This window comes from Curcuma longa, chromosome 12, assembly GCF_044706935.1.
Source record: "Curcuma longa cultivar G26 ecotype Majalengka, Jawa Barat chromosome 12, ITB_CL_G26_1.1, whole genome shotgun sequence".
In the NCBI taxonomy this organism is placed as follows: Eukaryota; Viridiplantae; Streptophyta; class Magnoliopsida; order Zingiberales; family Zingiberaceae; genus Curcuma; species Curcuma longa.
Window position 1 is genome coordinate 1,656,166 of NC_133872.1, and position 21,507 is coordinate 1,677,672.

The following is a 21,507-nucleotide window of genomic DNA, read 5'->3' on the forward strand; positions in this document are numbered from 1 at the left end:
AAATATTTTAGATTGTCTCTTTTTTTATTCTACTTCTTTGCGAGACTTCTGTAATTAGATAAAGGTGTTTGTATTATTCCTAATGTTGTTAACTGTTCAATGTGTATGACCCAAACTGTTCAATGTTTTCTTAAATCCCTATACATTTAGGCAGACATCAAATATAACAAAAATCTAATTTCAAACTTATTTAATTACATATCAAAATTCCATTAAGTACTAATAGAATCGTCAATTATAGACCTATAGATTGACCTACCTCATCGAACAATCTAAGAAGGTTGAATTGAAATTTTATCAATCCATTTTAAGGTGGGTTCAAGTAGGTTAACCCGCCTCAGCCCGACGACATCGTAGGTTGATTCATGGGTTGAGAAAATTTTTTTTTTCTTCAAAATTTAAAATTAAAGAAAAAAATAATAAATTAGTGAGTTTGATCTGTTTAAATCGTAATCCAAATTTAAAATTTTTAACTTAACTTATTTAAATTACAATCCAAACTTAAATATTTTAATATTTTATATATTTTTTTATTTTTTGACAAGTTAGTGGGTTGACCTGCCTAACCTGCAAACCCATCTTAAATTGGGTTGGATTGAAATTTCAATCCACTAAGTTGATGGACTAGCCCATCCTGCTGCGCTATATGATGAATTTCTAACGAATTGATTCGCCCCAATATGGATTAACCTGTTTGATAACTCTAAGTACTAACATAGCTAAAGGTCACATTCAATTATATTTAGAAGTATATAATCTCTTCCAAAAGAACGTAATTTTTATTGGTCTTTTTCTACTTGTGATTCTAATAAGTCTATTGTTCTCATAGAAGTTTTGGGATATTGTATTTTAAATAGTGATCTTGAGTTAATTGTGGATTCTGTTAGGTTGATAAGATTGATTTTTTATTTTCTAACAAATATATTTTTTTCTTTATCAAAATATAATTCCCCAATCAACTTTTAATTGTAAATTTATCTTTTTAAATTGATCTAGTTCCGTCAAGTCTTCTAGGGTCAAATAAACATCAACTTTTGTTGGCATATAATGCAGCAGGTAAATCTTTCACCAACATCTGCAACGTGCAGTTAATGCAGCGTTAATAACGCCGCTTAATCTCTCTCCATAGGAACTCGTTTAACATCTTGAATGCATTCACGTGGCAGTGGTGTGGACCAGCCAAAGGCTGACCCACCTCACATATAATTTTTTATATATTTTTTTATTTTTTAATTATTAAAGTTATGCTCTTATGTAAAATATAGGGCAGCAGGTAAATCGAACTTCCTGCAGCCGAGACGCGGTTCATTCTTGGTTGGATCAACAAAACTTGCACATGTTTCACCAACTTATGTAAAATATAGTGAAATGATCACGATCCGTGGTACATTCTTGGGGGCTGGCTGATGTCAATGAACAGGTGGGTTCCATTTCTTCCCCTTCACTCCTCTGCCTCTACGCTGAAATAAAGAGCTCTTCGTCTTCTTCCTCTTCAATCCTCTGCCTCTTGATTTTGTTGGAGACCTTGTAGTAGTGGAGATGGCCGTCGAGGGATCGGAAATGGCGATGAAACCGACGGTGGTGTTGTATCCCATGTCCGGCGTCGGACATCTACTCCCTATGGTAGAGCTGGCCAAGCTCTTCCTCCGCCACGACTTCGCCGTCGCAGTGGTCCTCATGCAGTTCCCCATCAAGCACCCTTCCCTCGACTCCTTCATTTCCAGTGTCTCCGCCGCCCACCCCTCCATCTCCTTCCACCAGCTCCCGCCGCCCGACGACTCCTTCATTGCCAGCGTCTCCACCACCTTCCCCTCCATACCAATGACGTTCGACGGCGTACGGCCCAACAACCATGAGCTCCTTCGTTTCCTAGCCGCCCACCGCCGGGAAAATGACGTCCGCGCCGTCGTCCTCGACTTCTTATGCACTGTCGCTCTCGACGTCGTCGTCGCCGAGCTCGACATCCCAGCCTACTTTTTCATCGCCACCGGCGCCTCCGCTCTCGCCTCCATGCTCTACTTTCCCTCCCTTGAGCTCACTGATCCCGGCCTCGGCGAGCTCGCGGATACACCTTTCCATTTCCCCGGACTGCCCCCTATTCCCGCCTCCGATATGCCCAGAGAGGTTATGGATCCCGCTTCGGAGTCTTGTGAATGCTTCGTAAACAAGATTGCCCCGAGGCTCCCGGATGGTGACGCCTTCCTTATCAACTCGTTCGAGTTGCTGGAAGCAGAGGCCGTTAAGGCTCTTCGGGAAGGGGCGTGTCTTCCCGGACGCCGGATGCCAAAGATCTATTGCATCGGGCCGCTGATCACGGAAGGGAGCAGAGGAAAGGATGAAACAAAAGCAGAGTGCATGGCGTGGCTGGACGCACAACCACGCGATAGCGTGGTGTTCCTCTGCTTTGGCAGCATGGGTTCGTTCTCCGTGGAGCAGCTCAAGCAGATTGCCGTTGGCCTCGAGAGAAGCGGGCAGCGATTTCTTTGGGTCGTGGGGATCCCTAAGGATCCGCCGACGGCGACGTCGGAGCTGGACCTGGACGTTCTGTTGCCGGAGGGATTCTTGGAGCGGACGAAGCAGAGGGGGATGGTGGCGAAGTCGTGGGCGCCGCAGGTGGAGGTGCTGAACCACGGGTCGGTGGGATGCTTCGTCTCGCACTGCGGGTGGAACTCGACGCTGGAGGCGATCTCCGCCGGAGTGGCGATAGTGGCGTGGCCGCTGTACGCGGAGCAGAGGATGAACAAGGTGTTCTTGGTGGAACAGATGAAATTGGCGGTGGTGATGGAGGGTTACGACAGAGAGATGGTGGAGGCTGACGAGGTGGAGGCGAAGGTGAGGTGGGTGATGGAGTCAGAGGGAGGGAGGGAATTGAGGCGGCGGGCGGCGGCGGCTAAAGAGATGGCGGCGGAGGCGTGGAGTGAAAGGGGGTCCTCGCGACAGGCGTGGCTGGATCTAGTCAAAACCTTGAAGCTGAAGATCTAAATGCCATGGATATGTTGATGGTAATCCAACGATGCTCTGTGTGTTTTTAATTTAAATAAGAATTTGATATATTATGATTATTATTTTTATAAAATTATAGTCTCTTTTGTTAAATAAAAGATATAATTTACTGAAAATAATTTTAGTTACTTTTTAGGCAAAAATTAAAAAGGCGTCAGTTAATGAGCGTCCGACTAAACATTTGCAGAGTGACTTCTGACAACTTTTGCAAAGTGTTTTACGTAACGGAAAACAGTATGATATATTGGAAGGTAACAATTAATATTTTTGGCATCAACTTAAAAGACAAATTACTAACGTGTATTATATATAAGATCAATTATTAGAAGAAAAAAATATATATTTTGCAAGAATTTGAGTAGATTTTCCCATCATTTGTATCTCTTGTCGTGTTCTTCTTCCTCTCCATTCGTCTGCCTCTTGATTTTGTTGAGACTTAGCAGCGGAGATGGCCGTCGAGGGTTCGGAAATGGCGATGAAACCGACGGTGGTGTTGTATCCCATGTCCGGCATCGGGCATCTGCTCCCCATGTTAGAGCTGGCCAAGCTCTTCCTCCGCCCAGGAATTCGCCGTCGCCGTCGTCATCATGCACTTCCCCTGGAAGCACCCTTCCGCCGACGCCTTCATTGCCAGAGTCTCCGCCGCCCACCCCTCCATCACGGTCCACCGGCTCCCTCCGCCTACGGACTTCCGAACCTCCCACGAGATCATACCCATGATACTCGACGGCGTCCGGCTCAACAACCCCGAGCTCCTTCGTTTCCTGTCCGCCCACCGCCGGGTAAACGATGTCCGTGCCGTCGTCCTCGACTTCTTATGCACCGACGCTCTCGACGTTGTCGCGGCCGAGCTCGGCCTCCCAGCCCACTTCTTCTTCTCCACCGGCGCCTCTGTTCTCGCTTCCTTCCTCTACTTGCCGTACCTCGAGTCCACCACTGATTTGAGCTTTAGTGAGCTCGGTGACGCACCCATCCACTTCCCCGGAGTGCCCCCTATTCCAGCCTCCGATATGTCTAGAGAGGTTATGAGTCGTTCATCGGAAGTTTATAACAGGTTCGTGAACGACGTCACCCGACGGCTCCCCGACGGTGACGCCTTTCTTGTCAACTCGTTCGAGTCGTTGGAAGTAGAGGCGGTAAAGGCTCTCAGCGAAGGGGCGTGCGTTCCTGGACGCCGGATGCCGCCCGTCCATTGCATTGGACCGCTGATCGCCGAAGGTAGCTCAGGAAATGACGAAGCAAAGGCAGAGTGCATGGCGTGGCTGGACGTGCAGCGACGCGGCAGCGTGGTGTTCCTCTGCTTCGGAAGTATGGGCTCGTTCTCGGCGGAGATGCTCGAGCAGATCGCCGTCGGCCTCGAAAGAAGCGGGCAGCGTTTCCTTTGGGCGGTGAGGGCTCCCAAGGATGCGCCCTCGGCACTGAACCTGGAGGCTCTGCTTCCGGAGGGATTCTTGCAGCGGACGAAGCAGACGGGGAAGGTGGTGAAGTCGTGGGCGCCGCAGGTGGAGGTGCTGAACCACGAGGCGGTGGGATGCTTCGTCTCACACTGCGGCTGGAACTCGACGCTGGAGGCGATCTCCGCCGGCGTGGCGATAGTGGCGTGGCCGCGGTACGCAGAGCAGCGGATGAACAAGGTGTTCCTGGTGGAGCAGATGAAATTGGCGGTGGTGATGGAAGGATACGACAGAGACATGGTGGAGGCAGAGGAGGTGGAGTCGAAGGTGAGATGGGTAATGGAGGCAGAGGGCGGGAAGGAGCTGAGGGAGCGGGCGGCGGCGGCTAAAGAGATGGCGGCGGAGGCGTGGAGCCAAGGTGGTTCATCGAAACAGGCATGGCTGGAGATCGTCAAAACCTTGAAGAACTAGAAGCCACAGCACCGTGCTCATGAAGATCAACAACTATGATGCTATTATCCAATAATTCTATCCAAAATAATTTGATTTTCCTTTGTTAGTAGATTCGTACTTACAGACGATTTAAAACCAAATCGGAGCCGTAGTCGCCTCGTAGGAATGACATTGTCAATCTACTCTGGGAAGAACTAAATCAACGACGAATTGATAAAAGACATCAATTGGTTGATTGGAAGCAAGTATTCTTTTTGTCACCAAGCACAGAGTGATCCAGACGACAGCTTTGCAAAAAGTTAAAAGAGCTTCACGAGCTATTTTTAGATTCCATCAGAGACAATCTGCAAGTGCTCTGCCAAGCCAGAGCTTGATTTCCATCCACTCCACGCCCGCTGTATTAAAACCCAGACGGAGGAATTTACATCTTCTTCTTGCTTCGGTTGCTCACTACGGCCGGTCTCGTGTCCGCCGGATCGCTCCTTGACCGCGTCAGCGACGGCTCGGGACCTGCACGATTAGTTGAACCTGAGTGCCAATCGGAAGTGGAGCCGGACGCCGGGAGGGAGCGAGCTCTTTATTACCTTTGTTTAATGAACGCTTGCAGTGGGCAATGGCGCTTTGGATCCCGTCTTGCTGCTCCAGCAATGTGTCGTCCCGTCTTCTGGATACCGGCGGTGATGAGCGGATGGATGCCGTCGCCGATGTCGATCGGCTCTTGCTCAAGTGGCTGGAAGCAGAGGATCGCTGACGTTTGATCTGGTCTCCCCATCCCTCGCCGGCGCCGGGCCGGACCTTTCCGTCTCCGTCGAACCGCTTCGAGATCCTCATGTAATGAGGCTTAATTTTGCTCAGGTACCTTTGGAGCATGTCTCCTGGTAGTTTCCTCCCGTTCAACACCTCGCCAGCCGGTGGGGCGGCTGATGCGGATCTTCTGTTCCTTGCAAAGGCCGACGGCGACGGCGGCGGCTCTGCTACGTTGAGCTTGAAGGAAAACTTGCTCTGTTTTGGTGACGCCGACGAGGACACAGGGGAGGCTCCGGTATTGGTCTCCGTCGAGGCTGACCTCGCCCGCCGGTGAAATCCGAACTTGAAGGCGCTGAGTTTTAGGAGAAAGGCAGGCACTTGCATCTTGGACGATGGTTTAGAGTCGTCGACGGAGACGAGGCGCCCCTTAAAGCAGAACCCTCCGGAGGTAGAGAATGAGAGAGCTAAATCGCGCCGGAGACTACAACTGCCAGCAAAGGCGAACTCTGCAGCCACCGCCGCATTTCCATTCTGGTTATCACTCCGATGAAGCCCTTCCTCCTCCTCGGCTAAAGCAGAGGCCAACTCATGGTTAAAGAAGGGACCCTTCTCCTCGCCGCCGTCGACAGAGGCCGGGCGGCGCAAGCCGCGGAACTCCATGAAGGGCGAGGTGGGAAGTGGTGCTGCGTTGCGAGCGACCTTGGATAGAATCATATTGGAGCCCCACACCAGGCTGCCTTCCTGGAAGGCGACGTCAACAGTCGTTGTTAACAGAGCAGTAGCAGTCGCGTCATATTGCGACGTAGTACAACACAAATTTTGTCGGGGGCGTCGTTTGACTCGAAACCTGAGGCGTCCACGAGCAATTTGGCCCCTGCAGTTGCTCTGCTTTCCATTGCTCCTGTGTCAGCATCGCACCCATCTGGAACTTGTCACGATCATAATTGAGTTTCTGTACTCGGATCACGGGTTTGTAATCATGTGTTGGATTTGCCAAGTAATTGGCTGCACCGATGAGGGCCTCTTTCTTGGAAATGACCGCAGGTGGGTGCCATGAGCAGAGTAGATCTGCAGTACAGAAAGAAATAGATAAAATAGTGATTGATTTTGCAGCTTTTGTTTGTCACGGTCTATGTATCCATGGATTATTAATGGATGGAGACGGGGGGACGAAGAAGGTGACAGGTTGCTGTATCGATCATCATCGTGAACCTGCAGTTTCAGGTGTTGATGGGAGGCGGAATGAATGATGAGCAGCGGGGGACACTGCCATGCTGCGCCACAGTTGAATCGCTTCAGAGATCATATGTTGTAATTGGGCTGGTGGGAAGCATGAGCAGACCCGACATCCATCGTTGCCTGCTCCTGTATGTTTTTATCTTGTACATATCTGCACATCATGTAATGGGTCTTTTTTACTGTATAATAATTCAGAAATCATTTCTTTAAAAAATAATAATAATAATTGGTATAAGAAATGGATGGAATCCACATCCATAGATGCCTACTCTAGTTTTTATCTTGTACATATCTGCACATCATTCAGTCTTTTTTAGTGTATAATAATTCAGAAATCATTTCTTTAAAATAATAATAATAATAATTAGTATAAGAAATGGATGGAATCCAAACATCTAGATCCACAAACTAGTTTTCATCTTAATCTAGTGTTTTTAATTGTTTCATATGATTAGAGAATATGCAATTAAATGCCGAAAAGGAAGCATATGATTGATTTAGACTGAGCATAAAAGGCTCATTCCTGTCCTTTTCAGTCAACTGCAATATATATTGAAATTGAATCTTAAAGGTTTCTAAAAAAATTAATTAGACTTTAATGGGTATTTTAAAAGTTTTCTTTAATGGGTATTTTAAAAATTTTATAATATTCGATGCAATCTAAAAATTAACCGTATATGGTCAGGCCATCGCTTCCGCCACCAACTTCCCTGTTCTGCACTTCATTCCTTGCCATGGCGACTTCCTCGTCATCCCTCGCATCCCCTTGCTTCCAACTCTCTCCATCGACCAGAACCCATCTCTCCCTCGCCCCAAAATCCTTCCTCCCCAGATCCCCGAAACTTCAAGCCTCGATCCGCAGAAGTAGCCAATCCACCCTTGCAACTAGAAGCAGAAGCATCAGCCCCATCTGCTTCTTCTTCGCGAAGAAGCCTCCCTCTGATTCCAAGCAAAGTAAGCTCCGATCTCTGTTCCCTAGCGTTTCTAATCCCTGTTTCTTCTAAGATAGATCGATCGTTGACTAGACAAAGATCTCCGCAGCTAAGGTGCAGGAGCTGTACGTCTACGAGTTCAACGAGCGCGATCGCGGGAGCCCCGCCTACCTACGGCTGAGCCAGAAGGAACTCAACTCCCTCGGCGATCTCGTCCCCTTCAGCAACAAGGCAAGCTCAAGCTCCAGTTCTGTCTCCCGATCTCGTCGATTAATCCATCTGCTTCAAAGATTGAATGGATTTTTTGGTGGTGAAATAGTTGTACTCGGGGAACCTGGAAAAGCGGCTAGGGATCACGGCGGGGATCTGCGTGCTGATCCAGCACGTCCCGGAGCGGAACGGCGACAGGTACGAGGCCATCTACAGCTTCTACTTCGGCGACTACGGGCACATCTCGGTGCAGGGGGTGCATCTGACCCACGAGGATACCTTCCTCGCGGTGACCGGTGGCTCAGGCGTCTTCGAGGGCGCCTCCGGGCAGGTCAAGCTGCAGCAGATCATCTTCCCCTTCAAGCTCTTCTACACCTTCTACCTCAAGGGCATCGCCGACCTCCCCAAGGAGCTGCTCGGGACGCCGGTGCCGCCCTCTCCGGACGTGGAGCCCACGCCTGTCGCCAAGGCTGCAGAGCCGCCCCACGCCGCTATCAAGAACTACACAAGATGAGTGGCACTCCTGATCCTGGAAGATGATGTGCTACTCACTTCTAATTTAATGCGAATTGCCTAGTTGGTTGCTTGGCCTGATTGATCATGTCTTGGACGTGTCATGATTGATGGAAGATCTTACAGATACTAAAAGTACATTGTGAAGGAAGTAAGTACCTCCTCGCTCGGCAGAGACAGAGATCTCGTTGGCTTTCTCCTCCGCCTCCTGGCGGATGAACCGCACCATCTGCTGGATCCGCTTGGGGACATCCGGGGTTGTTCAACTTCGATCGAGTAGATCCAACAGCGGAGACCAGGCGATCGTTTATTCCCACGATTGGCCGTAGGGATGGCAACGGGTTCGGGGATTGGCAGGGAAGTCTTCTCCATCTTCGTCCCCGAAACCCAAACTCATATACCATCCCCGTCTCCATCTCCATCTCCATCTCCATCGGATATCATAATTTAAATACCATCCCCGTCGGATTTCGGGTATCCAGCGGGTTTCGGAGATCCCCACAGATTTTGGAGGTGATTTTCCCCGCGGGTATTTTCATGGGTATCCCCATACCCATACCCATCCTCATCCCCATCCCCATCCCCGTCATGACATATTTAAAAAGTATTTTTTTAAATTTATTACTTTTTTTATTAATTAAAAAAAATATTATTTATTTTAAAAATAATAAAATTATAGTATTCAAACAAGTAATTATCAATATGACTTATTTTTTCATTTAATATAAGGATATAATCAAATTAATGAATCTCAATGAATGAAATTATCAAAGTCGGGTTCGGAGATGGGGACGGGAAATTTTTGGAATATCATCTCCGATCCATCCTCGCTTTCGAGATTCGGGGATTCTCCATCCCTATTCCCGCTTTCTCGGATTCGGAGATTTCTCAGTCAAAATGAGATCGGGGAACGGATTCTCCATCGGGTCCGGGTCTAATTGTCATCCCTAATTGGACGGAAACGAGAAGGAAGAAGAGACGATGTTGCGATGTATACGGGCAAGTCGGGCCCAAATTCGATCCCATGTTTGTACGTGTCTAATCTTGATTTAGAAGGCCAATAGAGCATCAGATAAAAGAAATCTTGTCGGTCTCTCTGTCGTCCAATTGGATCCGGATTTTGGGTTTCGGATTTTGAATTTCCGCACCACCATCGCACGTGAGGTTACCATGGTAGCGTGATACTCGATACCGTCCGCTAATTCTTGACCGGTTTAAAATTGTCGCCGTCCGCATCTTCATTATAAAACCATTAATTATTTGTTTATTTATTTATGTTCCCGTTTGTCCAACCACGAAAAGGGAGAGAGGAATTCAAGAATCCCTTGCCGCAAAGGTAGCGACGTCGCCTGGCGGAATTCAAGGACTTATTCTACGTTTTTCCTCCTTCTTCTCTGGATCTCTTCTTGCATCGATCGATTTTGTTTATCTTCCTTTGAATGATTGCTTCTTCGCACCAGTTGTTTGATGTGTGGTTCTCTGATCGATCTTAGGATTTGGGATCAGGACGAGGTCTTGGTCGATGGCGTCCAAGCGGATCATCAAGGAGCACAAGGATCTCCTGAAGGAACCCATCACATCTTGCAGCGCAGGTATCCTGGTTTCTGATGCTTTCTCGTTTACCATCTTTCCCTCTCGTTCTTTTTCCCAGTGCTTTTTTATGTTGGAATTTGGTTTTAGATCTTCATCTGGTTGTTCCATTCTCCAAGGCCGCCTTTGTTTTTGTTTTCTTGCTCGTGGCATTTATCAGATCCTCTTTTCCCTTCCTTCTTTCTTGGTTTAAAAGTGAATCCGCTGAGGTAGGCTTGTAATAGACTGATACCATATCATGTTAGCAGTTCTTAATGTGATTGTCAGCAGAGATTTCTTTTTCTTATTGTTTAAATGAGAATACTGAGATGGATTTTGAGGCATTTTATTTGTATGTCACATGGATTATGGAAACTGCACAAGCTACCTAACCCATGCATTATAAATATAAAATATTTACAGGTGTTACATGTAAATGACTTCTTGGAACGACAAAAGAATACTAAGAAAGATAAATAGAGTAAGAAGAAACTAAGTAGCTTTAAGGGAGGCGTAATAGTGTCTAGTAAGGACTTATCAGCAGTGTAAAGTGAGTAAAATAAGACTATTGGAGAATATCTTCATTCAATATGTTATGATGATAGATAATATATAACTCCTCTTTTATAGAAATAATAACATACAGTATATCTTTGTAAATTGAAGAAATATGTAAAATAGATTGGGAAATAATTAGAGGCAAATATGTAAAAAATCAAATAAATCTTGTAGGAGAATCAAAGTGACTCAGGTAGGAGATTGAAGATAATCAACTCCCATCAACACTTCCCCAACTAGGGATGCTGAAACTATTTTTTGTATGCACTAAGCACGATTATTGGTTGACACTAGATTCTTTTGAATTGCCAAGTCGATCGCATGACACATCTAGCCAAGATAATTTGTATAAATTTCAAAATGATGGATACCCGCAATGTGTCCATGAATTCCAAATTAGCCTAATGCCAAATTAGATTATCCATATGGTCTACGAATAATCTATGCATCCTACGGGAAGATAGGACAATTATCACTAGAATTATCAAATTATGTACATGGTCGATAACAATCCATGCTTTAGTGATGAAGTGCAATGATGGAAGGAGCATATTATGATAGCTGAGGAAGAGAATCTCTAGGATTGTGGAAGCTAACAACGAGGAGGAAGGGATACAAGATCATGCAAAGTGATAGTGGTAATATGCTCAATGCAGGCATCAATTGGTCATGCGAAAGAAGGGGCCAACAATGAGACTCAAAAGAAGACTGAGAAGAAGGTTGAGGTGATGTCAAAATGGAGAGTAGGTTGCATTCTTGACCTCCCCTTGATGTCAACTCTTAACAAACTTAATCGAGGATTAGTAATGACTTTGATATCAATGATTTGAGAACAATGATATGCTATAATGATAATGCATAAATCTTCTTTTAAGATGATAAGATGACAATAATGGTAGTAAAAAAAATACATAGATGTTATTGTATCATGACGATTGAGAAAATATGTAAGGTAGAGTAAGAAATAATCAAAGAGAAATATATAAGGAATCAAACTAATCTGTTAGGAGGATCAAAGCAAGTCAGGTAGTAGATTAAGAATAATCTACTCCCTTTAACCAACAAAATTAGATAAGCTAACTGATGACAACATCGAGAAGTATGGATGTGTCTTCAAATATGTGTTAATTTCTCTTTAACTAGATTTCCTAAGCACATGGGATCCAAAAGGAATTTGGATGGTGCGTGTTGGATCCAGGGGAGTTTTAGTGGCATCATCTTCCATGTTAATGAGAGTTTTGGAAAAGATGTGACCCATCCTATTTGTGGTACTAACAAGAAATTTTCCTCTCCAACCTTAGTGGGGAGAAGTGAAAATAGGAGTATAACAGAAGAAGCTCAAAGACTCATATGCACAAGACTTTTGGATGTGGTGGAGGAAAAGATGGTATCCCTGTTAAAGCCCAAGAGAGGAATTCAATCAGCCCAAAATGTCAAAACACTTCGGTGGAAGACCTATTGATATTTATTCATGCTTAAGAAGTCTTATCAATATCATACCAAAGAGGGTAACATTTTATTCCAATTGTGCACCAATAGTATTAGACTTGAAAGTACTTCTAACATCTACAACTGCAACATTTATTTTGAAAATCATAATCAAGCTTATTATTGTTCAATTGATATAAAAGAATCAAAATTTAGAAGTTGGTTTAACTCTTCCTTAAATATGCTAGAATTATACCTTTCACAGCTTAACTTCATATTGGAATTCATAAGAGTGTTCATTAGTGCTGTAGCAAGTTTTTGTGTGTTGGCATTTTACAGGCCCAGAGGCTGAAAATATGTTCGATTGGCAAGCAATAATAATGGGTCCACGTGACAGTCCATATGCAGGGGGAGTCTTTGTAATCACCATACACTTCCCTCCGGATTATCCATTTAAACCACCTAAGGTATCACAAACATTGAATGTCTAGGATTGATTATAGTTGCTTTTTGTCTTTGTTTTTGCAATCCGTATATATTTTCTTCTTCAATGTGTTCTATGATTGCACATTTTCTTATTTGCCAAACAATCACACACATCTATAAGATGAACTTTTCTTGTTTTATCATGCAAGAAGAACATACTCACCTAAAGTTAGGTTTGGGCATGTTTTTACAAGGGGTCATAGAGTGTTTTCTTAAATTAAGTAAGGTTTTTGATAAACTCATGTCTACAGTGCTTTTACTCAAAGCACTACATTCTCAAAGCTACTTTGCCAATGCAGCTGGAAGAGTACTTTCTAAAGCTATTTTCCCAAGCATTTTATAAAAATCAAATAAATAATAATATTAATAGTAAACACTATAAATAATAATATGTTTAAATATTTTTTTGTACAAATAAAAAAATTAAATTACTTTTTATATGTTAATATCATCATAAGTGATAGTAGTAAAATGAAAAAAATGAGTTTTAAAATATTATTTAATAAATTAAAATATCTACACTGAATATTTAATGGAAAAAATAAATTATAGAATTAATATCTAAAAATATTAAGTGATGATATTATATTTAATATAGTTTAGAATATATTAAAGTAATAAATAAGTTCAAATATTTTAAAACCATTATCCTATTGAATAAAATATTGTATATATGTTATGAAAATTTTAAAATATAATATTAATAGTTTCTTTAAAATAAATAATTGGCTAAAAACATTATGACCTATAAGCAAATATTTATGTTGGCAAACAAATTACTACTGTAATGTTATCATAATAAGTATAGCGTGAAAATAATTCAATTACAAAGATATCATGTTTTAAATTGAGAATAACTCAATTTTTATATTTCACATTAAGAAAGACTAGAAAATGAGTATAGTTTATTTATTTGTTGATTAATAATGTACTTTATTCTAATTATTCAATATATCATCATTGTTTTACTTAAAGATAAAAGTGTTTCTAAGTATGCTTTTACCAAATGTAAATTGCTTTTCAAAACATTTTAAGATTTAGATTCCTAAACACTATTATATTTCACATAGTAAAGGTAGCTTAAAGTTGGTTCTCTAAATGCACCTTTGAAGCACTAGTGCAATGCAGAGCCCAACCCAAATACTTTGATTCAACTTAATAGTTTTCTTACGATAACACTCCTATATTTCATTCTAAGGATGAGAAAAATACTAAGATTGAATCTGACTACTATCGTGGAAATTTTAGGTTTAGTAGTATGCTTTTACTTTGAGTGTGCATTTCTGGAGATTGTTTCCCTAGCATAGCCAGTTTAATATTTCTTTGATTGAAATAATTGTTGAGATTTTTTAAATTTTTAGCCAACTTGTTATAATTTTCAGGTTGCTTTCAGAACTAAAGTTTTCCATCCAAACATCAATAGCAATGGAAGCATTTGCCTTGACATCTTGAAGGAACAATGGAGTCCAGCATTCACCATTTCAATGGTTACCTTTGCATTATCATCATTAGTTTGTATACTCATATTCGCAATTCCTTGAGAATGATGACTATTGGTAGTCAGATTGAGTAATTTGAGCTAATTTTTTCAAGGGAGGTTATTGGTATTAAGTCAAGAGCAAGCTTAGTTGGTATTACTCAATTTGAATCCTTTGTTAATCAAGTCGAATGAACTTATTGTTTCTTTGTAGGTACTGCAGGTAAGTCAGATGGAGTAATTAGGGGGTATCTGTATTGCCTATTTTGTCATTTCACTATAGTCAGGTGAAATTATTGGTGTTAGTTGAATGCCCAATTGAACAAATATTGCGGTAGAAATTGTGAAATGCGTCGATCAAGAAAACAGGAGGAAATATGCATGGATTTTCACGCTATTCATTCTATTAAGCAAACATAGTGTAGCTGTCATCTGAAATCTCTTTTTCCCCTTCTTACTCCAAATTGAAGCCTTTTTTTTTTCTTAATGAACTCAAATAAGCTTATTGTTTCTTTGAAGGTACTGCTGTCAATCTGCACACTGCTTACTGACCCAAACCCAGATGATCCACTGGTTCCAGAGATTGCACATATGTACAAGACTGACAGAGCCAAATATGAGGCTACTGCCCGGAGCTGGACCCAGAAGTATGCAAGGGACTAGCACCAGCAACTGCAGGGCTGTGTTTCTACGTACTTAGTCAGTTGTTAATTACCTAAGGAGAGGTGTTATATTGTTTGTCAGTGGAATTATCTACTGTGTCATTTAGCCTACCAAAGACGAGCAAGGAAAGCTTCGTCAAGCTTTCCACTTTTCAGAACAGTAGTACAAGGAAATTGTATGCATTCGTTCGCAATGATGTTCATATATGAACCTTGACAATCCTTGTCTCTCTTGGCTGACTAGTTTTGGATAATAGATGATATCTGATCTCTGTGTCTAGCCAACTTTCAAATCCCAGTTAACTGAGTCATTAGTTTATTTTGTTGATTTGATACATCGAACTCAACCTTGAACCTGATTCTAATTCTACATTCTGAGACAAGGATTGGAGAGTTGTGTTGGAAAAGTTAGATGGAATGCTCGCGGAAATAATGTCACTAAAGAGAACCTTCACACAATGTATCATCAAAGACAAGCGAATGATCTATGCCTCCTCGGTTAGGGTCAACCCAAGCTACTCCCAGTTGTTTAGGTACATAATTCACGGAAATCTGAATAGAAACAATCAATTTTGGCTCACAAAAGCAGTATCTTATGCTCACCCGAAACAAAATTGATATCAGCACAAGTTGCTACATCATGGACTGATACCTTCCTTTCTCGTTTTCAGAAGAACGAGTAGATCAAAATATAGTCACCAAGTGTTGTTCCAAAGCCTTCTGTAAAAGCCTCTCTCTTTACAAGGAAATTTCTCTCAGATAAGAGTTGAATCAAATTGCTCCAGGAACACTAAGTATCAAATTCTCTACCATCCTGCCTGTGCGCGCTTCATAGCATTGTAAAATGGAGAAGCACTGCCACTTGGATGAGGGCTGCCATCCCTTGAACCTGAATTCAACATGGCTAATTCTTGAAGTTGTTGCTTCTTATAGTGATCCTGCAATTCATCCTGACGATAGTATTTCAGTGTCAAGTATAACATGGCATATTACAATTATGGTAGGCAACCAAGGACTCAACTGCTAGACATGCTGAGCTTGGATTTTTTTTTAATGAAATACTGAAAGTGATCGAATGATTTCATACTCACCACTGGTTTCAGCAACTCTTCTATAACTTCGTGTGCATGCCTCAATCTAGCATCGATCGTATTTGCCGGTGACTCTGCCTCAATCAAGATATGCAATGGATTATTCAAGTGTTCATAACCTGGTCTTCCCCTCATTTGCTCCTCCTTCAAAACATTAAAGACGATGAAAGGTAAATAAATACTAAGGCAGCCGCAAAAGCTAAATTTTCAGGTAAATAACTTTCTTTAGGTGAAAATGTGATCTCCTTTCTGTTCTCAGTCATGTAAAACCCAAACATTTCTATAGCTCAACTATTCTATTGGACATTTGGCGCTAAGATTTGCAATAGCAAAGATGCAGTTGAGCTGCCATTATGTTTAAAAACACTGCAATAGCTTCATATGCATAATGCCAAAAAGGCCGTTATCAGCAACGGCAACGATGGCTTTTCGATTACGAGATGGAAGTTACTAGATTTAGAAATAACAAAATTGAAAAGATTGGTGATCGAGTTGGTGGTCAGAAATGGATTAGGAAGGAATCTAATGTCTTCTTAGTAGGGAAAAAAATAGGAAGATTGAAGAGAAAAATGAGACCACTGAATTTATGATAACGGCCATTATTACAAAGATAATACATGCTTAATAGTTTGTTATTTCTACTAAAATTCCCGACCAAACATACATTCAATGGCATACTAAGGAACTAGAGAAGTTTGTCTTAGAGTTCTACAAGTAGATATTATTATTTTTTGGTTATCATAATTCAAGTCCATTACACTTGTTTCAATATTGCTTAAGAATACACAAGCATAGATCGTAATTTGTTTCTTCGGGGCACTGGAGGGATTCATTCTACTTAGATAGTTCAAGATATAATTTTGAGATAAAATGATGCGAATAAGCCTTTGATAAAGATAAACTTGGAATTTCACTGTTTTTGCAACCATATAGTGAAATAGACAATTCTCCTTACCTTGCCAGGATCTTTTATTGAACCCTTTCCTCTAATGTAAACACGACATCCGGTCGATGCTTCAATTCTTTTCAGCGAATTACCTCTGGGTCCGAGAAGGCGTCCAACAAAATTGAACTAAATGCAATCTAGAATGTGAGTGTCACAATGATAGAGCAATTTACAGAAGAAAAATAAAAATGAGATGAGGCAAAACTCACATTAGGGTAGGTATCCACTGGAATCTCTAAACGCAATACTTTCTTTATCATGCATGAATTTGGACTTGTAAGTGCTCCTCGCCAATCGATCGCAACTCCTTGTGAAAAGCCTATCATCTTCTTGAGGATAAATTGAATGTAAAAGCAAAGACCACTATTCAACAAAAATGTAATTGTACACTTGAAGAGATGCATCATTCAGTATAGGTGTTCCAATGAGAGTTCGGGAATATGAAAAAAATGAAAATGCAATGACAATTCATCTAATAAGAGAAAGTCAAATATGATTCCGATTAAGTAGATAAATATACTTGATCTGAAAACAACATTAGAAGACCTTTCACATAAACAAGTTAAAAGCAAGTTAACAATACATGATCCATAAAGAAATTCCAAGATGATAGTTCTTTGGAGTTCGGAGCACCTCTTTAGGACAACATATTCCAAGTGTTGAAAATTGCAACTTGAAACGTATGTCGTGTTACTTCCATGCATGAAAATCTTCAATAGACCTTAACTTGATGGACCCTCCAACTACAAATCCTTACCATATTAGGAGGATATGATAAGGTTCTAAACATAGAGATTGATCTCTTTCCTAAAACTTGAATTTTCGAGATAAGTGATCAACCAGTCAAATTTTATTGAGACGATACGTCAACAAGCTCATTAAAAATGAATAATTCAGCAAAAGCAAGCAAATGATGAAGACAATTGAGTAGTAACAAAATGGCACAAGGATATAATGAAGGTATAAACTTGTCTACCTCTTGTGGGGGTGTACTCAGAATACTGATACAAGTCCCAACATTACAAATTGATTCGGAATTAGCCATGGGACTGGGACTTCTTTGCTGTCTCCAGTTACAGTCACCAAATCCTTGGCTAGAAACCATGCCTGAGACTCTTAAAATCTCTGATAGCAAGGAATTTATCAAACTTTAAATCAGTTAAAAACATACAAGAAACTAGAAGTATAGTTACATATATCGAGAGATCCTACTAACTAGTGATAATGTAAATTCGTATCCAACTGAACATTGATTTACTTGTCCAAAAAGCTGTGCATGATTTATCACAAATTTTTTTTTCAAATGTAATACAGCATAAGAGTGTATCAGTTACTGCACAATCTTAAAGGAGTTTTGGCTTCTAAAATATTTAAGAAGTTGAAGCCAAATCATGAAAGATATTCAAGAAAGAATTCATAAAGTGCTGGCCAAAAGTGAAACTTAAAAAAAGAAGAAGATGTTCTTAAATAGTAAACGTTTCATATATCTTAGATCTACTATTTGATGGTTAATAAAATAATGATTGCCTGAGAGATCCTTACAATCACAAAGAACAACTAAGATCCTCATATGACAAATAGAGACTGACATGAAATGCAAACATTGGTAGTCTGTTAGCAAATATGCAGTTACCTTTCCAACTTCTACTTAAAATTTTCCTCTCAGAAGCATTTTTTCAAACACTAGGGGACATGTATGCTCTCTGTCTACAAAACATTCTGAGACAATTCGGCTCCCCACCCAAAAGCAAGTATTTAAATGCGGAACTCATTCCAAATATACAGATTAGCATGTTTGAACTCCATGCTTTATTTTGAAAAGGCGTCGATGAAGATGTAACCATTGACTTATTATCAGAAAATGATAGTTCAGATGTAACCATAGAATCAAACAGTTGATACGCATAACAATGAGTGCAGATGATTAAGATAACAAAGAACTCATGTTAGCTGATTGGTAGAATGAAAGCATCAAATAATAAATCTTAAGAAGCACTTGAAAGCACATCCTGTACACAGTTCCTGCTTAACGATTTTTTTCCCTTCTAATCTGAAACCTCAAATCAATCCTTAGAAAGTAGTCCGTCACTGACCTTTGTTCAACAAGTGGCTACAGATAGGAAGAACCTGCATGAAAGGCCCGAGTTTTTGATGTTCCGATAGCAGCTTTGCCAGATACTGACTGTTATTTGCAACACCAATTCTAGTCACAAAGCTTGATTACAAAGACAAGAAATTGGAAAGAACCCTGACCCTTCCTGTAGGAACCTGTACCTGTCTATCTCTTCTTTGCTACTTGTCTGTGAGGATACTGGTGCAGCAGGGGAGGACCTATGAGCATATAAGCTCGACATGAAGGTCGTTGAGAGGAAAATAGGCGAGATGGAAGAAAGGTGAGGTTTTTAATACAGGAGGAAAGCTGCTTCTTCAGAACTCTGTAAGTCTCAATCCAGGCAACCCTTGCAACTCATAAAAGATATAAATAGAAGGAAGAGGGAAAGTCCTGGAAAAGATTAATGAACATTTCTGCGAGAGACAGAAAAAAAAAGTGAATAATTGTGGTTTTAATTGTTGGTATTTCAAACACACCAATGAACAATCAAACATATCTAACACTACAAAATGGAGAACGAAAGTAACAAATTGCCATCTTTTGGGAGAACAGAAGAGACTACTGTAAAATTATCGTTCAGCTCATCATGGTCTCAAAGAATTATTCCCTCTGCGTGCAAACATCATCACCTTTCTAATGTTAAGGATCTATCGAAGTATGTGGATAGTTATTGCATGGCAAAATGATGGTAAAGAAACTTGAGAGATCTATGGAGGACATTTTGGCTTCTTGCTGAAATGCTGAGCGTGCATGCTCATGCTCATCATAAAGGTTATGGAACAGTATCTGCAAAGAAAGAAGTTGTCAAATCAAAAATACACCTTGCCTTCTTTTGCTATGGTTAAAGACACATGTTAAATGAAGGAGCAGAGTCTAGGGCCGGCCATAAAGACTGAACAAGGAACCCCAGTCATGGAACAAGCTCGTGCATTTGCTCGACAGAAACTGGACTAAAGAAGTGCTGATATGGATTCAAGCAATGAGATTAATTAGCATTATATATAAAAACTATTGCCTATATATCTTACTGTCGGAGGCAAAGTAATCAAACACGAGGCACAAGTACAAGTGAGACATTAATGAGGGTGGGAGATGAGATGGAGGAGGAAGAGAGCAAGCATAGGATTCCCTGGTGGTGTAATTTAATAAGGAGGTAACAAGGCACGTTGAGCTGGGGCATGAGGCAGCAGGGACAGATCTGTGTGGGTTTGCCCACAAAGCTGCCTCCTTGCTCTCGTTAAGCCACTGCATCATGTGCTATCATCTAAAATCTTCCCCAGGCTCACAGCCAATTCACATATGGCATACCAACTCCCATCCACTTCTCCAAAAATCACAAACAGTAGAATGAGATTTTTCAGATTTGTAAGAAATCTCTAGTCGTTTTCTCACCCTGCTAGCTAATGCTTTTGTCCTGCCCAATACGTCTAAGGAGGGATGCCGACAAAGCCTAAACAGCATCCCACCACCAAAAAGTAGCATTAAGCTTCTCTTCGCCATGGAAGTCTGTAGATACAACCGCCATTTCATAGATTTCTTAGGTGGTGCAAGTCTTCTTTAATTTGTAATGACAAATGCAAAAAAGTGAAGCTAAAAGGCTCATAGTGTTTGAAACAGTCGAACAAGAACCTTTTTTTCTTTCAACAATTTCAATTTAATCACATTTTGGTAAATGCTTTGGACATAAACATTTTCATCATTTATACCGTGTAATATATCAAGTATTTATGTGTAATTAGCAGATGCTTAAGCTTTACTTTCCTTAGTTATACTTGCTGTTTGGGTATAAAAGAGATAATGAAATTGAAAAGAATTAAATATTTTCTTCAAAATAAACAAGAAAAAAGGAGCGCAATTTATTATTTTTAAACATTAGGGTCTTTAAATGTATTCCATGAAGAAAATCTCAATTTTATCCTTGAATAATATGATTTTTAAATGTAAGTCTCAAAAACTTGTATTCTTTGAGTGTTTTTTCTAAACATTCTCATTTTTTCAGGCTTTTTTTGTAAAATACATAAAATATTATTTAGTCGGGTCGGCGGGGCCGACGCATTTTAATCAGGCCAGTCAATGTTAATTTAGACTGTATTAGCCAGAGACTAAAGGGAGTTGCCTCCTTACGCTTTGTTTGGAAGGAGATGAGGGAAGGGGAAGGAGAGGGTAAATAAGAGAAAGGTGAATTTTAACCCTTGTTTGGGATGGAGTGAATTAAGGAGAGGAAGGGAAGAGAAAGGTAAGCTTTACCCATCTATGCTCATGAATTGTTAGAATTTCTTATATTCCAATTTGAGATATTAAGGAAGGGAAGGGGAAGGGGAATGGGAAGAAGAACACAAAAATATTTTATTTTAATTTTATCTCTATTTTAAATTATTAATTCTTAAATTAACTCATTTATTTAGATATTTCATATTTGCACCATCGCTCCTCACACAATGTGTCCGTTGACACTCCACGACATTGACATCGACATCAACTCTCACTATAAATCTTTTTGAAGATAAAACTCAAGAAGACAGAGATAAATAATCTTAATCTTCTTCTTCTTCAATGATAGATTTATCCAAAAAGCATGTATTATCTATCTTAAGACTTTAAATATCTCAATTTTTATATTCAATATTGATAAAATTTTATAATTTTTCATCCATCTCCTACGTACTTCTTTTTTTTAAAAATAAAA

General features: G+C 40.9%; 5 protein-coding genes and 1 pseudogene across 8 annotated transcripts; 4 read left to right on the forward strand and 2 right to left on the reverse strand.

The window, feature by feature from the left end:
• The first annotated feature begins 1,418 nt into the window (after positions 1-1,418).
• Positions 1,419-3,037, forward strand: LOC141843085 (UDP-glycosyltransferase 13-like). Its single transcript, XM_074731115.1, has one exon. It carries the CDS (start codon positions 1,540-1,542, stop codon positions 2,980-2,982), a length of 1,443 nt encoding a protein of 480 aa, XP_074587216.1. The 5' UTR covers positions 1,419-1,539; the 3' UTR covers positions 2,983-3,037.
• Positions 3,038-3,451: 414 nt separating this feature from the next.
• On the forward strand, positions 3,452-4,868 carry LOC141843087 (UDP-glycosyltransferase 88A1-like; annotated as a pseudogene).
• A 216-nt stretch (positions 4,869-5,084) lies between these two features.
• Positions 5,085-6,257, reverse strand: LOC141843088 (uncharacterized). Its single transcript, XM_074731116.1, has 2 exons — positions 5,435-6,257; positions 5,085-5,360 (listed from the first exon to the last, which is right to left on the reverse strand). Exons 1-2 carry the CDS (start codon positions 6,255-6,257, stop codon positions 5,272-5,274), a joined length of 912 nt encoding a protein of 303 aa, XP_074587217.1. The 3' UTR covers positions 5,085-5,271.
• A 1,256-nt stretch (positions 6,258-7,513) lies between these two features.
• Positions 7,514-8,560, forward strand: LOC141843405 (allene oxide cyclase, chloroplastic-like). Its single transcript, XM_074731476.1, has 3 exons — positions 7,514-7,790; positions 7,878-7,999; positions 8,088-8,560. The coding sequence occupies exons 1-3, from the start codon at positions 7,514-7,516 to the stop codon at positions 8,490-8,492; spliced, it is 804 nt and encodes a 267-aa protein (XP_074587577.1). The 3' UTR covers positions 8,493-8,560.
• A 1,216-nt stretch (positions 8,561-9,776) lies between these two features.
• Positions 9,777-14,914, forward strand: LOC141842755 (ubiquitin-conjugating enzyme E2 28-like). Of its 3 annotated transcripts, none has more exons than XM_074730768.1 (5): positions 9,777-9,827; positions 9,985-10,083; positions 12,386-12,513; positions 13,915-14,019; positions 14,529-14,914. In XM_074730768.1, exons 2-5 carry the CDS (start codon positions 10,014-10,016, stop codon positions 14,670-14,672), a joined length of 447 nt encoding a protein of 148 aa, XP_074586869.1. In that variant the 5' UTR covers positions 9,777-9,827; positions 9,985-10,013; the 3' UTR covers positions 14,673-14,914. The 3 variants fall into 3 exon arrangements, with proteins under 3 accessions (XP_074586869.1, XP_074586872.1, XP_074586870.1); XM_074730771.1 differs by having other exon boundaries at positions 9,795-9,827; positions 9,998-10,083; XM_074730769.1 differs by lacking the exon at positions 9,777-9,827 and adding an exon at positions 9,849-9,867.
• A 266-nt stretch (positions 14,915-15,180) lies between these two features.
• Positions 15,181-19,220, reverse strand: LOC141842972 (KH domain-containing protein SPIN1-like). Of its 2 annotated transcripts, none has more exons than XM_074730980.1 (7): positions 18,983-19,220; positions 18,802-18,890; positions 17,685-17,833; positions 16,918-17,034; positions 16,718-16,834; positions 15,763-15,906; positions 15,181-15,609 (listed from the first exon to the last, which is right to left on the reverse strand). In XM_074730980.1, the coding sequence occupies exons 1-7, from the start codon at positions 19,060-19,062 to the stop codon at positions 15,478-15,480; spliced, it is 828 nt and encodes a 275-aa protein (XP_074587081.1). In that variant the 5' UTR covers positions 19,063-19,220; the 3' UTR covers positions 15,181-15,477. The 2 variants fall into 2 exon arrangements, with proteins under 2 accessions (XP_074587081.1, XP_074587080.1); XM_074730979.1 differs by having other exon boundaries at positions 15,181-15,621.
• Between the last annotated feature and the right edge of the window lie 2,287 nt (positions 19,221-21,507).

Bases quoted from the DNA above. Each gene is read 5' to 3' on its own strand.
- LOC141843088 (XM_074731116.1), bottom strand. From the start codon at position 6,257: ATGGAGTTCCGCGGCTTGCGCCGCCCGGCCTCTGTCGACGGCGGCGAG. The intron at 5,361-5,434 runs GTAATAAAGAGC...CTAATCGTGCAG, and splicing joins CAAGCGTTCATTAAACAAAG to GTCCCGAGCCGTCGCTGACG.
- LOC141842755 (XM_074730768.1), top strand. From the start codon at position 10,014: ATGGCGTCCAAGCGGATCATCAAGGAGCACAAGGATCTCCTGAAGGAA. The intron at 10,084-12,385 runs GTATCCTGGTTT...GGCATTTTACAG, and splicing joins CATCACATCTTGCAGCGCAG to GCCCAGAGGCTGAAAATATG. The intron at 14,020-14,528 runs GTTACCTTTGCA...GTTTCTTTGAAG, and splicing joins CAGCATTCACCATTTCAATG to GTACTGCTGTCAATCTGCAC.
- LOC141842972 (XM_074730979.1), bottom strand. From the start codon at position 19,062: ATGTCGAGCTTATATGCTCATAGGTCCTCCCCTGCTGCACCAGTATCC. The intron at 16,835-16,917 runs GTGAGTTTTGCC...GATTGCATTTAG, and splicing joins CAGTGGATACCTACCCTAAT to TTCAATTTTGTTGGACGCCT. The intron at 15,622-15,762 runs GTGAGTATGAAA...TACTATCGTCAG, and splicing joins AAGAGTTGCTGAAACCAGTG to GATGAATTGCAGGATCACTA.
- LOC141843085 (XM_074731115.1), top strand. From the start codon at position 1,540: ATGGCCGTCGAGGGATCGGAAATGGCGATGAAACCGACGGTGGTGTTG.
- LOC141843405 (XM_074731476.1), top strand. From the start codon at position 7,514: ATGGTCAGGCCATCGCTTCCGCCACCAACTTCCCTGTTCTGCACTTCA. The intron at 7,791-7,877 runs GTAAGCTCCGAT...AGATCTCCGCAG, and splicing joins TCCCTCTGATTCCAAGCAAA to CTAAGGTGCAGGAGCTGTAC. The intron at 8,000-8,087 runs GCAAGCTCAAGC...GTGGTGAAATAG, and splicing joins TCGTCCCCTTCAGCAACAAG to TTGTACTCGGGGAACCTGGA.